At 43.0% G+C, this 14874-nt stretch overlaps 1 protein-coding gene across 1 annotated transcript in view; it reads left to right on the top strand.

The window, feature by feature from the left end:
- The window catches only part of LOC142803829 (intermembrane lipid transfer protein VPS13D-like), a 149880-nt gene that overhangs the window by 105333 nt on the left and 29673 nt on the right, over nucleotides 1-14874 (top strand). Inside the window, exons 57-63 of the mRNA XM_075889975.1 lie at nucleotides 2586-2727; nucleotides 5964-6165; nucleotides 9327-9519; nucleotides 10729-10908; nucleotides 11436-11602; nucleotides 12357-12485; nucleotides 13200-13344. Of these exons, the coding sequence (XP_075746090.1) occupies nucleotides 2586-2727; nucleotides 5964-6165; nucleotides 9327-9519; nucleotides 10729-10908; nucleotides 11436-11602; nucleotides 12357-12485; nucleotides 13200-13344 (1158 nt within the window). The remainder of the gene's footprint in view (nucleotides 1-2585; nucleotides 2728-5963; nucleotides 6166-9326; nucleotides 9520-10728; nucleotides 10909-11435; nucleotides 11603-12356; nucleotides 12486-13199; nucleotides 13345-14874) is intronic.

Raw genomic sequence — 14874 nt, 5'->3', positions numbered from 1 at the left:
TTATCAACAATATGAAAACTCTGAACTTGACAAAGTAAATGTCTAAATTAAATAGACTAACAACCAATTTTTATGGTGGGTTTCTTTTTAATGGAACGCAAAGCTTACTGGTCAGACAGTCTAATCACAGAATTTCAAAGTGGAAATTGCTGCGAAACACTTGTAATCAGAGTTTTTCTATCTGCAGTGAATATGAAGTCGTATACACACATGCTGCAAACAGTGAGCGCACGGCAGTTTACGGTGCATGTGTGCACTCTGCACGCATGCGCCACGGCTTGAATTGGTTCACTGGAGGCCGCTACGGCGGCGCCACTTTTTACCACGCTACTTCTTTTACACCGTAAGCAGCACAGAATTGAGCGGTGCTGTGTAAGAATATAAATACTTAAATTTTGAGAACTGGCGCACATGACAGTATCATTCTACGCGACTACGTACAGCAAAGTGATGAACTTCATATTTCATAATTCATCCTCTATTATCTCCCGCTAGGCTGCACCACATGACGGCTTTTTGTAACTTTTAGATACGATTTAAAAATGCAAATCCTACTCGCAAGGGGGAAATAATGCTGAAATCTTTTACTATATTTCATGGTCTTTACATTTCTACTTGCATCTGATCACACTTTCTGACCAGTTCTTGGTCCCTTCAATACACACTGAAGCAAAGTAGGACACCTTGGGTAAGAAAATAAGTCTATTTCACAACAAAAACGAACTTACCATGGCAACACTTCAGGTACACCAGTAATTGGGAGTGAGCTTTTGAGACGTGTTTCTTTAATGCCAAAGCAATGCCTGATGGCACAACAATTCGTCTTTTTAAAGTGGAAAATTTATTGAACGACCTGGCATTAAGAATGTAAGAATTTAAGTGGCAAAACCAGAAATAGTGAAGCCACTTAAGTATGCACTCACACCACAAAGAATTCTTCCTCTTGTTCTTCAAGCACTTTGATTATGATGTTAAAGCAGGCAAAACCCTATAAAGCATAGCCAATTAAGGGCACGCTTGTGCCATAGAGAAGACCTCTTCCTCTTGTTCTTCGAGTTCCTTGATCATGATACTAAATGCCGAGCAATTTAGGGGCCTGGGTCGTCTGCTGTCATCACTTGAATTGTTTTCCAGTAAATTGTTTTTATAAAGCAGAGCTGATGGCAGATATACAGGAATTAGACATGCTAAAACGGGCATTTCTTGCAACGATCTCATTGAAGTGTACACAGCACTCTCCGTGAAGCAATTAAAGGGGCCTCGCTACACTTTTGCATGGAGCATGGTCAGAAAATGCTACCGTCGGTAGTCGAGGCTCCTGAGAACATGCGAGACAAACATTATAGCGCAGTACACAACGTGGAATTTCTAATTTATTACCATTCAGCTTAAAATCTTTGTTTTACCTCGACAAATGGTGCACCAAATCCAACTGACCGTGCTTCAAGTGCAACGTCTACAGCCGCCACGGGAGGCTGCCACATGCGCACGCACTTGCTCGTGATCACACTGAGAGGAAGCCCCATGTTTAAAGAAGAAAAAAAAAAGGAATGAAAGCTCTTGAGGTCATGATGCATGTTGATGAATGGGCGTAGTTTCCTGCCCCCTTGTCCTCCCCTCCTGCGTAGCTTTCAGCACGCTCACTCGTACGAAAGGAGAAAGAAAGCATGTAAAGCGTGTGACGAATTTCTGTAACTCTGCTAGTACTTCGCAGATTGTAAACATTTTTACAATCTGTTTGTTTTGTTTCATTGTAGTTATCATGGTATGAAAGATATGGCCGGAAGTAAAAAGAGCAACTCACTGTGAAAGTGTAATCTGGTACTTTTGAAGAACACCTAGGGCAAAGATCTTGCACTGTGACATGTCACTAGTGGCGTCATGCTGTTCAGACGGCATTGACTTTGATAAATATATGAATAATGAGCCAAGAAAACTGAAATTGAAGTGTCATTTTCTTGTCTCTTAGAGTCATAGTAGGGAAACCTTGTACATTGACCTTAACAATTCTTATTCCACTAACTTTGTCATTTGCCTTTTTGATGGATAATGGCTGGTGCTTATGAAGAAAGTAATAATTTGGTTTCATATATTCATTCTTAGTTATATACATGTGCACATCATGTTGAGATAGAGTATTTTTTCTACTGTAGAATCTTGCTTGTTGCTCATGTCAAGTACATAATCCAGCGTGCTCATCACAAATACAAAAGTGCATAAACAAAGTGTTTCCTAGCTATAGAATGATATTTTCACGGATCGTCCAGTGCGACTTGCATGACCTTTTTCCGTATAAAGATTCATTAGTGAGATTGTTCGCATCGCAGTTAGTGAACTTTGCAAATGCTAATTTCCATTCTTCATAAAGAGATGTAAAAGATTGCCTTTTTTTGGATTAGCTCAACCTTGGATTGAGACCTTTTGGCAGACACAACGTCACATGCAGAGAAAATGTGGCTGCAAGCTATCGGAGAAGCTCTTATAGAATGCAATCTGGGACGCATTTTACAGTATGATTTAATGTGCAATACGTAAAAGCACCTTTTTCTCTCTCTCTCTCTTTTTTTAATGTTCGTTTCAAACAGCACCGTGCTTCGGGTACAACGCGTGTGCTGTTCAACGTGAGCCTTGATGGCAATGCCCGGAAGCTGATCACCGTGCAGTCGGCCTTGGTGATCAAAAACAAGGTGGAGGTAGCTGTGGATCTGAAGCTAGAAACTGTTGGAGGTAAGTGACAACACTGTTACGGTACTACACCCAGCATGCTCCTGCAGTAGAGTCCCGTTATAGCAGTATTTTTGTTTATTGAGCTTGACCACATGTCCTTCCTGACACCTATACAGACCAATTGGTGGGCATGTCTAGTATAAATATAACTCAAATCTTGATGTAAGGAACCCAGATATAACGAAATATTGGTTATAAAGAAGTAAATGAAAAAATAGTCTTGCAAACCTGCTTATAACGAACCTCCATATAATGAATACCTTGATATAACAAAGTTTTTATATTCCTCGCCGTTGCTCTATAGAAGCACATGTATTTGTGACCTCTATGTAACAAAGTAACACCTTGATATATCAAATTTTCCCCACTAACATTCTAGGAATTTCGCACCGCATTTTGGCATGAGCATGCATTTTCTGCAGCTGCCCCGCCGCCGATGAAGCGCGAAACGGCGACAGCGCGCACGGGGCATCAGGCGAGAGCGAGCGCTCGTGAGGCGGGCAGGCGAGGGCCTGCACCCTACGAGTCGGCGTTGCTGCCGTTCTCGCCGCCGCATGCGCGGGTGTGCTCCCCCCCCTCCCCTCCAAACAAAAAAAAACCTACATTTAGGCGTTGGCAATGTCACTTTTATTAGTTAGCGTCACACATGTGGGGCCATGCTGCATATGGTGGGCTGTTTACTGAATAGTTTCCCGCGGAATCCGTGTCTGTGGCGATCCATGTCGTTCGCTTTTCGTTTTCGACATCGTGGGCGCGTGCACAGTTTCACTGCACGCGTATGGTGTGGCCCCCGACAACGTTCAGCTTTGCTGTTTTTTTTTTATTGCGATAGCAATTGTATGGACAGCCTGGCCTGGTTTTTTTGCCACCGCCGCCATTCACTGTATATGTATACGTATCTATTATATGGAAACTCAAGAAAGAAAAAAAAATGGCCCCGTATCTGCATTTTAGACGATAGTGTTGCATGTGCAGAGAGTGAACAAAACGTTTATTTCATGTTCTGCACTGGAAAATAGGTGAATTCTATTCTGGAAGTGCTGCGTTAGACAGTCTCGATCCGTGCAGCGAAGGTGAACGAGCATCGAGGCACGTTAGAGACGAGCGTTATCTGGCACTTATCTTCGTAAACGAAGGAAGGTGTGCGCGCCGGCGAAGAAAGATGCGCGCCTGTCTTGGATGATATAGTGTAAAATGCAAAGCAATGGGCAGGTGTCACCACTGTGTCATCTTACCAAAATGTTGGAAACACTTGCCTTTTTGAGCATCGCGTTGCACTGCCAGCGCAGGGTGATAAACGCTACAGTCCTTGGAATTACTTGTGTGTGCCTTCTCTAGTAAAAAGGCACACATACAAAACATCGAGGTGTTGTTATCGTTATAGGGGGATCGTTATAGTGGACAAACAGACAAATGTACAGACAGACAGGCAGACCAAAATTTTGGCGTCGAAGGTTCCTAAAACGACTATCGTCTATAAAAAACTGCCTGCGCTCGGCACCGAGCTCGTAACGATACGTCAATGCACGCTTATCTCCCACACGTATTTTATGCCCCGGGGGGGGGGGGGGGGGGGGAATAAATGCTTGCGCGCGCGCACTTATTCTTCGGTGGGGAGAATCGAGTGCCTTCAACTTTGACCGGAACGATTGTGTTTAGTTGCCGGGCGCATGAAGATCAAGATCATTTCTCTCGCTGGACAGGCGCCGTTTGTGAAAAGAGTGCGCTTTTCAGGTAACAACTGGGACACGTGTTAGTTTGCGCTCATATCTGTACCTGTTATTACATTTCGTACCTCGTTTTTTTTTTTTTGTTTAACCAGCACATTAAGTGTCTACAGTAAAGGTTGTTAGTTTGCTCTCGTCTTGTGTATGTTGTTTTTGTGCGTCATTTGTGCGTGAGCAGCACGCTGCATGTTTCGATCTGCTTGCTCAGCATTACATTCCAAGTTGTTGCTATTGCATTCATTGCTTCGCCCTTGCGGCGAAACTGTCACTTTTCTTAATTTTTGACAACCGTGTTCTCACCACCGAGGGGATATCAGATTAGGCGCTGGTGGAAACTGTCCGAGACCACAGTGACGACAAACCTTTGGAGGTCGACTCGTCACGCGCTTCCCGTCTTGCGCCGCGCCGCGAGTTCATAGGCTAGTAGCTTTCGCTATTAGCTAATTAGTTCTGGCAACACGACGACGCGTTGAATTCAATGCAATGAACGCGATGGCGAAAAATTGTAATGTTATAAAAAGTAAGGCTGGCAGCCAACTCTTTTGGACTCAATATCGCGGAACTTCTACAAAACGCTGGTGTGAGCAAATGCGGCCGCTCCAGAGAGTAGTGCTCGTTTCACACAGCCCCTTTGTGTTGAAACCGCACAGATACTCGCCAAGATAGCAAGCATGCCAGCGACCGCGACCGCCCTTAGAAATCAAGTTCGTTATTACTACTACTCAAGGGATCCTCCCACCCCCCTCCTCAGGTTGTTTCTTGTTCGTTCAAGACGGGTGCTTTACTTTCTGTTTGAGCATTCGACGGCTGTTCCAACACGCGGGAGATGTTATCCTATGCACTTTCCAGGCAATAGGGATGGGCCGACTCATTTGATCTCTGCTTCAGCAGCACTCGCGCGCTTTTACCTGCTCGTGAAAGTTACGATGTGCGGAGGTGTGTTATCAATTTGGACTTGTTACGGAACATAGCAGCGATCGCAAAAACCTGCCAAAGTGTCCATATAATTCCTATCACAATAATAATACAGTTTTTTACTGTAAATTAAGTGTTTTGGGTTGGCTCTGCCTTCACCTCCCCTTTTGTCTAATTTGCGAGTTTATTTTCTGAATTTTCGTACCGAACCTGCATATAACGAAATCCTCTTTATAAAGAATTTTCCCGAGACTTCATCAACTTCGTTATATCCAGGTTTATCTGTATAGTGATGGGGAACAAAGCTTTACAATGAATTTGTGGATATAAAGAAATTATTTTCTGTATATAAAGAAATATCGAATATAAAGTGCCATTTCATTGCAGTGGACTGCAATGAAATGGCACTTTGGAGGAGTTGGTACATTTTGATCATGTGTAGAGTACAGCGCACATGGGAATGACGGACAAAAGAGAAGAAGCAAACAGAACTAACGCTGTAAAGTCCAGTGTGTGAAGTTGTTTATGAAGATATGTCTATAAATTGCAATAGACGCTACTTCAGAAGTACGAATCCTTGTACCTCTGCCACAGTGCGGCCGTACCAGATCTGCCTGCAGCCCAAGTGCACCACCGCTGTTCCCTTGCCGTATGTGTTTGCGGACATGTGGGTGCGGCCGATCATCTCCCTGATTGCCTACTCGGCCCTGGAGTGGCAACACGTCGCTGCCAAGGAGCAGGGAGGCAGCTACTCCATCACATGCTGCCCGATACGCAATGATGCTGCCGTCTTCAGGTGCGCACAAATCTCTGAAACCCGCCTGCAATGTTCACCATAGCACTGTTAATATGGCCGAATTGTCATTTCTGGCAGAAGCAAAGTTATTTCTAAAAAGTTCGATGGTTCAACCTAATTAGACAACCTTTCAGTTAATGTGACTTTTTTGCTGTCGGAAGCATGAGTATGCAACCGATTTGCAGTTGTCCCTGCCCCAGATGTGTTTACACCATTCGGTCATCATGTAGAAAGAGCTCTCACATGAACAAGTGCTGAGTAGGTGACCTATTTTTGGTAATGCTGTATTCACTCATGTAATGAACGCACTCACATAATAAGCGCGCCCCCAACTTCAGTTGTCAAAATTTGGATTTTTTCCCCCCGCGTAATAAACGCACCCCCTACATTCATCCACTGCAGTACCGCTAACCGACACATGGTGCCTCCCTGCCCGTTAGATCTCTTCTGTTTTTTATTATTATGCCAACTTGCCCTCGACCACCTCAGCTTGCTTCCTCCCCCCTTTTGGCCTCTGATGCGTGCCGTGTTGTTTTCCTTTCTATCTGTGCACGGCACGTCTTCAGTCTTCTTCATTTATCTATGCACCACAAGGGGGGTTCATGAACTGTGCGAGTGTACAGGCATCGCAGCTGATAAGCACACAGCTAGCGAAGGTCACGAAACTGCCCGCACCAACCAACGATCGCTTCCTGCAAACTCGAAACTTTAAGGCCCAGCCAGATGTTTGAACGACAACAGGATTTGCTGTCGCCGGGGCTGTCGCGAAGGGCCATTCGTCACGATTGTGTTGCAGGTTTCTGGAAAACCAGAAAAAAGTTGCTTGTCTACCAAAAAAAGTTGCGACTATTTCTGCAACATGGTAGCACCCCCGATTCTAGCTTCGGTTGCAGTTTGCTCTTTGTGCTTGTTGTCCGCACATACTTCAAGGAACGCCAGATACAGGCTACCGTTTCTACAGTAACTTCTTATGTGGACTGCGAGCCAGTGGCTATATTTGGTCGTTAATCTTGTTATGTACGGCTTGTTTTGATGCTTCGGTGGTAGCTTGCTGCAATGTTAATTACTTCCTACAATGTCAACCGCGGCGTCACGGTCGTCGTGTGAGGTTGCCGCGAAGCTGGAAAAGTGCGTCGTAGCGCACACTTTTGGGCGTCCCTTGAGATCACAGCAGATACCACTGTTGTGGTTAAACGATTGCAAGAAAAGATAGCCTACACGCTTTTATGGCATGCGTGGGCGGCGCGGGGACAGCTTGCAGATGACAGCGCCATTAACCGCTGAAGATGAGTGAAGTGCAACAAAGAAAGTGTTTCCAAACAGTGTACGTGTAAGGCAATTGCGAAAGGCTAAGCGACCTAACTTTTTTCTTTTGCATTGCCGCATTTTTTGTTCATCCCGAAAAAGTTTACAGAAAATTTTCCCCGCATAATAAACACACCCCTAACTTTGTTGTGGGTTTTCGAGAAAAAAAATGTGTTCATTACGGGAGTAAATATAGTATTTCATTATTCCTACATTCTCGTACAGTGAAAACTCCAGCCGTCTTCACATTGGCAATTGTCATCACTAGAACAACTTTAGTTAGGTTTCTCGGCTTGTATTTCTTCAGTGCTGTGATGTGAGAATGCTTGATTTAACCATTAGAAGGCACCATATTCTCCTTCTTGGGACTTATAAGTCATCGCTGCCTTTGTTAAACTCACACGAGTTTGTTTTCGCTCTAAAACACGTAGAGAGACAATACTGTCACTGTCTTTCAGTGCTTACATTATGAAAAATATGGACTAATTTGTTCTAGTGTTTAGCGAAAAAGTGCCTTCTAATGAAATTCGATGCTGCTAGGTTTTAATCAGTGGTCGAGAAAAATAAGTTCCAGGAAAGTTCCGTTACAAAAAAGGCACTAGTGCACACAAGCGCACTGGGTACGTGTGCTTTTTGACATGTAACCATAACGGTTATTTTCACATGTCAAAGGAGAGCAACAAACAACTTAAAACCATTAAACCTATTTGCAGAACCCCTGCAAGAGAGAAAGTGGACGTGTGGCCTCTACCATTCACTTGAATATACTTTATGATCATTGTATTAGTCATCCTGTTACCCTAAGGGCATTGGTAGGTTACATTGGTGGGTATACATTAAGGGACCTTGGGTAGCAGAAATTAGTACAGTATTTTATATAAACCATATTGTTAACTTAGTGGGTAAAGTGCCGTGATGCTTATTTAAAAAAACATATGTTTGATTCTCGACCATGGTGGCTGTACGCTAATGGGGGCGAAATGCATGAACATCCATATGCTACTTCGATTTATGTGCATGATAGGGAACACCTGGTGGCCAAAACTGATCTGGAATCTCCCCACTGTGGCATGCCTCACATTGAAGTTTTTGTGCAATGTAATTTCAGTAGGTACTTCTTTCTATCCATGAGCTGAATTGGGATGTTAAGCCCCATAATTTTATTTGATTTTGGCTGTGTACAGCCAATCATGATACGCTGAAGTTATCTCTGTGAGCAAATGAATATTTGAAAATGTTAAATGTTCATAAGTTGAATTGGGATGTTAAGTCCCATAATTTGATTTGCTTTTAGCTGTGTAGTACAGCCATTCATGATATGCTGAAGTTATCTCTGTGAGCAAATCAATATTTGAGAATGTTAAAATTGTTATTCGAAATATTGTAATGGCTGACCCTGCTATGTTATATGTAAAGTTATTTCATGAGATGTAAAGTTGGTAGGAAAGATTCATCGTACATATTCGTGTGTTTGGCTAAGTTCACAGGCCTCAAGCAGTCTTTTCTTGAAACAAGCCTTTCATGTATTGCTTCAAGGTCTGTCGTCTATGTCACTAGTTTGTAGGTTGTTGTTTTTTTAGATTAGCATCACACTGAAAGGTTGATGAAGGCTGGAAAAAAAAGCTGCTTGTGGTGATATAGCAAATAAATAAGCCGCTTCGTTTCTCTGTGATGTGAGAAGCCTTGCTATATGACTTTGTTAGTTTTCTTTTTTCCTGGCCGTTTTTTTTTTTCATCATTTTTCTACGCTCTTTTTCTCTCACTGTGTCATTTTCCTTTCTGGTGTGCATCTGACTGAACCTTTTGTTTTGTAATATCACGCTTCAACTTTGTGTCTTTCTTTCTTCATTTCGCAGGTTCTCAGTGGACGTCAAGCGTGAAAAGTACCCCGACAGGGACACCGTGTCCAGCAGTGTGCCGGGGCACACGATCAGTCTTCTTCCTCCCATTCGAATATACAACCTGCTTCCCTGTGAGCTGAGCTTTGCGGTAAACGAGAGCCAGTGCAGGGGCATCATTTCTGCACAAAAAAACCAGGCTCTTCACGAGGTACGACTAGCATCACAAGAAGTCTCACTGGAACCCGTTGTCCCAAAGATGTGTGCTCGCTTTTAGCACATCAGAAAATATAGTAATGACCTTTGGCGTTTCACACTTAAAAACCACAATATGATTATGAAAGAGGCTGTAGTGGAGGGTTAGGGATATTTTGGGCACCTCAGGTTCTTTAAGATGAACCTAAACCTGAGAACAAAGTCTGCTAGTATATTGCCTCAATCGAAATGTTTATGCCGTGGCCAGGATTTAATACTGTGACCACTGGGTCAGCATTCAAGCTCCATAACCATCAGGCCACTGCGGCAGGTTCGCTTCGGAAAATGGAGTGTTGCACCGTGTAGTACTACTACATTCACTCTTAAGTTTAGACCTGGACTAATGTTTGGATGCCTATTGCATTCTGCCACTAATTGCAAGGTTGCAGGTTGCATACCTTGCCTCAGCGACCTCATCTCAAAGGGCTTGAAAGTCTAGAGTGACATTCACTTAAAGGAACTGACGAATTTGAAATCGCTAATTTGAAACCCTTCAAAAAACAGTCTTGTTCATAGCTCCAATGTAGCTTTATTGACAATAAGCACCATCTATCGATCGAGACGGCCCATATTTCACTTTCAACTTGGGTGTCTGAAAAGATCGGTGGTGTTTGGATGCTGTCGTGGGCTGTGCCTTCTAGTAGTAGAACCTCTCCGATGTGTTAGGCAGGTGAAGAAAACGAATAGTGTGTGAAAACCCTGGTTATCGGTAAAATCAGTGGTCTAATGTCTAATGAAGTTGAATTTTCGGTGTTTTCTTTTTCTTTTGCTGACTAACTGTAGTAACTTGTGGGCTGTAGTCTTCTGTTTTAGAATATAATATTGCTCATTCAATTGGGTGCTCTAATTACGACATTTCAATAAGGGTAGAATAAAAAAAATGTTCATGTACCATTTCTTTGCATGTTTACTTCTGCTGTTAGATTCAATCATTAGCCTTTCACTATAGGAACACCTGTGGCGTAGTACTTGTAGCTCAGAGATGTTACAAAACATCATGTCTTGATGGATCAATGTGTGTAGTATGCATTGTAAAGAAACCTTTTTATGATGTTTTGAAATGACCTATGCGATGTCTTCTCGAAGGTCTTGCCCAAAATTTCATTTTGTTCTGCTACACACAGTTGAGATTGAGCAATCGAGAATGCATTGCTTTTTTCTACAGGTGAACACCGATCAGTATGTTATCGTTGGCTTCTCGCTGGAGAACTTCCGTCAGTGCACCAGCCTGGTCATTCCGCCCGGCTCGAGCAGCTTCTCCACGAGGCTGGAGACTCACGACACCGAGGGACGGCTCCTCGTGCTGCACGCTCGTGTCAGCGTTCTCCGTGCCAGAGCGCTCAAGGTTGCTGTTCTACATTTCCTGTGTCGTTGAGAGAGCACTTAAGCGAGTTCCAAGTGTTGCAATAAAGCATTAAACTAAAGTGCTGCACCCTAAGTGCCAGTCACACATTGTTGCTTCGGGAGAAGAACGGCTATTCGGGCTAGTTTCCATTGGAGCTGTTAATGTGGTCATCATTTGGATCAGGCACCTGTAGGATGACAAATTCAATTCAAATCCTTTGGCAAAGTAAAGTTTAAAAATCACAACAAACGTTTGATCCTGTAGAAATGTATGGGTGCCGGCCGGCACATTCAGTCATCATTGATTTTACCCAAGATTGATATAACGGGAGTCATTATTATTTCAAGTGTTTTGCATAAGTGTAGGGATAATTTAATTGCCAGGGGTCAGCAAATTCAGCATCGCATGTCACCTGTTTTTTGATATTGGGGGAGTTCTCTTTTGCTCGTTTGCTTACTGGCAGTCATATTTTTGCGCTGTTTTCTCACTGTGTCATTTTCCTTTCTCGTGTTCGTCTGAAACTGCAGGTGTATGTGTCTGTGCCTTACTGGATCATCAACCGCTCTGGCTTGCCGCTCATCTTCAAGCAAGAAGGAACCAACTCGGAATCTGCTGGCCAGTTTCCAGAGCACGAGCAGGCACGAAGCATGGTGCCCCTGCTGTTTTCCTTTTCCGACACAGAAGCATCTATGATGTACGTGTGCCTTAACGCCTTTCATGCCATAGATGAGCAGGGTTTGTCCTCCTTTCATTTGTCATCAATCGGCCCACCACACTGATGTTCCCTTTTAGCATTGCTTTAGAAAATCAAAAATTTCAAAACTTGTAAAAATGCAACTTGCTGAAACCTTCAAGATAATTTTAGACTCTAGGAGGACTGAAAGGTGGGTGGGTTGGAACCTGTCTATTATCGGGTAGTGCACAAACGGACGAGACACAAAGGAAGAAGACTGGACAAGCTCTGTCCTATCCAGCTCTTCGCCTTTCTTCTTCCCTCGTGTTGTCGATTTTTTAGCTACCCAACGATGAATTAGTTTTAGAGAGCTGTGTGCGTAAACTTGCATCATGTAATTGGCATCGCCTGACCAAGTTACTTCCACGTTTTGTCACACGAGTATTGCATTTAGTTAAGAAACTTGAAAGTGTCTCCTTTAACTCATACATAGTGACATTAGTATAAACATAGAACAGAATCGAAGCAGGCTAAATAGACTGATAAAGATGCAAAACCCCCTCTGTTTAGCTTTTTGCAGCTGCATTGCATGTAAACTTTTCAGTTGGCAGACTTTGCATTTTCCAGTCTTTCTACTTTTTCTGTGTAGTCTCAATTTGAGTGCTGTTTTAGCAAGTTATGTGCTCTCTAAATTATTTTAACATGATAGAAGCAAATGCCCGGTAAATGTGTTCCAGACTTGGATCTTTCTTGATTTGATCGGTTTCTTGTGCAGGTGCAGCATGAGGGTGGGAACCGAGCTTCACCCACGCAGCTTCCCCCAGTGGTGTACGTGCTTCTCCCTCGAGAAGGGCATCAAGGTGCGACGTCTCATGGTGTCTCCAAACGATGCCCGGCCTGACTGGTGGGTTCGATTGCCTTGCCTTTTTAATTTGAAAGGAATTAGAAAGTTTCTTGCGAGGAGAAAGCCTCGAAAAAAGCATGATCGAGTTGTCTGTCTGTCTACCATACCAGTGCCACCTAACGTAAAGAACAAAAAAAAAAGGAGAAATCAACTAATGTGAACAAAACTTAACAGCAGTACGAAATAAATGAAAAATAAAGAAAAAAAAATCTAGGGAAAAGCTTTAAGAATGGAAGTTTCCACACCACTCTACACAGCCTGTTGCACAGGAGCCATAAGCATAACTATTATGTCATTGAAGTATGTGTTGGCAGCGTGAATAAAGTGCCCTAAAAAATTTCCTGCATGCAAGCTAGTGTGTTGAGATGTTTTCTCTTGCATTTTTTTTTCTAAATGCATAGGTTGCACTAGCTCAATGCTGCATTTTGATCTTCACCGATGAGAAAACCCCTAAATTTTTTTAAAGCTGCAGGCATTCTGCATAGCATATGGTACCCATGCATATCATTTTGATTTTTCTCGCTGCTGTCATGGCCTGTTAGCGCAAATACCTTTTTACCTGTGCTGCTCATAACTGGCGCTGCACATGGTCATTGCCAAGGGAATCAATAGAACTTTATGAATGGGTACAAGCCTGTACAAAGAAAATCGGGTCCTAAAGCCTTTGAAAGCAACAACACTGTTGTGACGCTATGCTGTGTCTCATTGTTTCAGGGTGTACACAATTGGAGTGGAGATTCGACAAGGGCGTGGCAACTACATGTGCACCAACTATGTCGTGCTCTCGCCAAGATTCCAGATTGACAATCAGAGCAGCTCTGTCGTTCAGATTGCCCAGAGGTTCGCCATCAAAGAATTGGTGAGCGATGCCGGATAAAATTGTGCTCATGTCATGAAAATGAAGTGTCTTGTTGTATATTTGAAAGCTGTCGTTTTGGAGCTATACGCTCCTCCTAAACCTCAACAGCGGCTTGTTGTTGTTGTTTCATCACTATTAAAATTTTTTAGGTTGCATTCATTAAAGGGGCCTTGAAACACCTTTTCTAGTAACCATGCAATGGATTCGCTAGAAGAGCTTATTGTCTTACAAATTCAACGCCGCTAAAATTTTTAGAATTTGTCTAGTATGAGCGGAGTTACAAAGAATTGTCGCACGCTGCTATCGCATTCTCTTTTCTATCGTCCTCGCAAAAGCACTGGAGGCGAAACAGCAAGGGATGGCAGGGGCAGAGAAAATACGTCACGTGTGCCTCGTGACTTTGAGCACCCTTTCTCTTTTTTCTTCGAATGCACAACATTTTCCGCGTGATCGCATGCGCACGCGTGGGCAAGTCTCGGCCTCTTGAGGCGATCCCTGTAATGACCAAGCGCGCCATGTTCAGATCAGTCAGCGGCTGATAGATGGCCTTTTACGCACGATTTTAAGCTTCTTCCCTCATTTCTCGACAGAAGAGAAAGAAATGTTAGGCTAACTTTGATAATTAATTGTGAATTCCAGGCCGCGTGCTGCGCCATAATATTTGGCTCGCGTGTTCTCGGGAGCCTCTACTACTGATCAGCAGCATTTTCTGACCATGCTCAAGAAGTGTTGTAAGGTCCCTTTTAGTTATAGCTCTTGTGTAAGCTTTTAAGGCGCTGAATGCATCTAAGAGCCACAGAACCGATGTAACAAAAATATGACAGTGGAGTCTGTCGATAGTGCCCTTTTAGGGTCGATGATTTCGCCGAAGTGGTAGATAAAGAAGGGATAGGGGATGGAAAAGACTTTCGTCCATCTACTTTTTGTATCACTCCAGCAGTCATCCTTATGCAGTTGTCGCACCAACTAGACCAGCAATTCACCTTTCCAAACTCAAAGGTAATCTCATTCACGCGGCCATTGGGGGCATCATCGTATCACTGCCATAGTGATACGATGAATTGGCCTGTTACACTTAAACTGTTTGGATACATGGATACACATTCCTTTTATAGTTAAACTTTTCAGAGTCAATGGCTTCATTTTTCTTTTTACTGAACCTTAAATCAGCTAGGCTCAATATATATTAGTTCGATTTAATATACTGTAAAAGCTTGGGAATGCATATTCATGAGACGGAAAAAATTGTCCAAATTAACTAAATTCTGAACTATAGAAAATTCCAAGAAAATGATAACCAAATATCTATGAAATCAACATCCTTTAATTTTTGGAGTGAATATGTATTAGTATGCTGAACTTATTTGGTACAAAAACAGCTTAAGAAGGGCAATTTTCTTCAACTTCAGGGTTTCGACTTCTTTAACAACTGTGACTTCTTTAGCTACTGTGATGCAAAATCTCCCACATCTTCGTTAGCCCAAAACAACTCTGCACCTGGCTCTGCCTTATTACTTATCACCTTGACCA

This window comes from Rhipicephalus microplus, chromosome 3 (genome assembly GCF_043290135.1).
Source record: "Rhipicephalus microplus isolate Deutch F79 chromosome 3, USDA_Rmic, whole genome shotgun sequence".
NCBI classification, from domain to species: Eukaryota; Metazoa; Arthropoda; class Arachnida; order Ixodida; family Ixodidae; genus Rhipicephalus; species Rhipicephalus microplus.
Note: the sequence above shows the minus strand (reverse complement) of the source record. Positions and strands in the feature narration are given on the sequence as shown.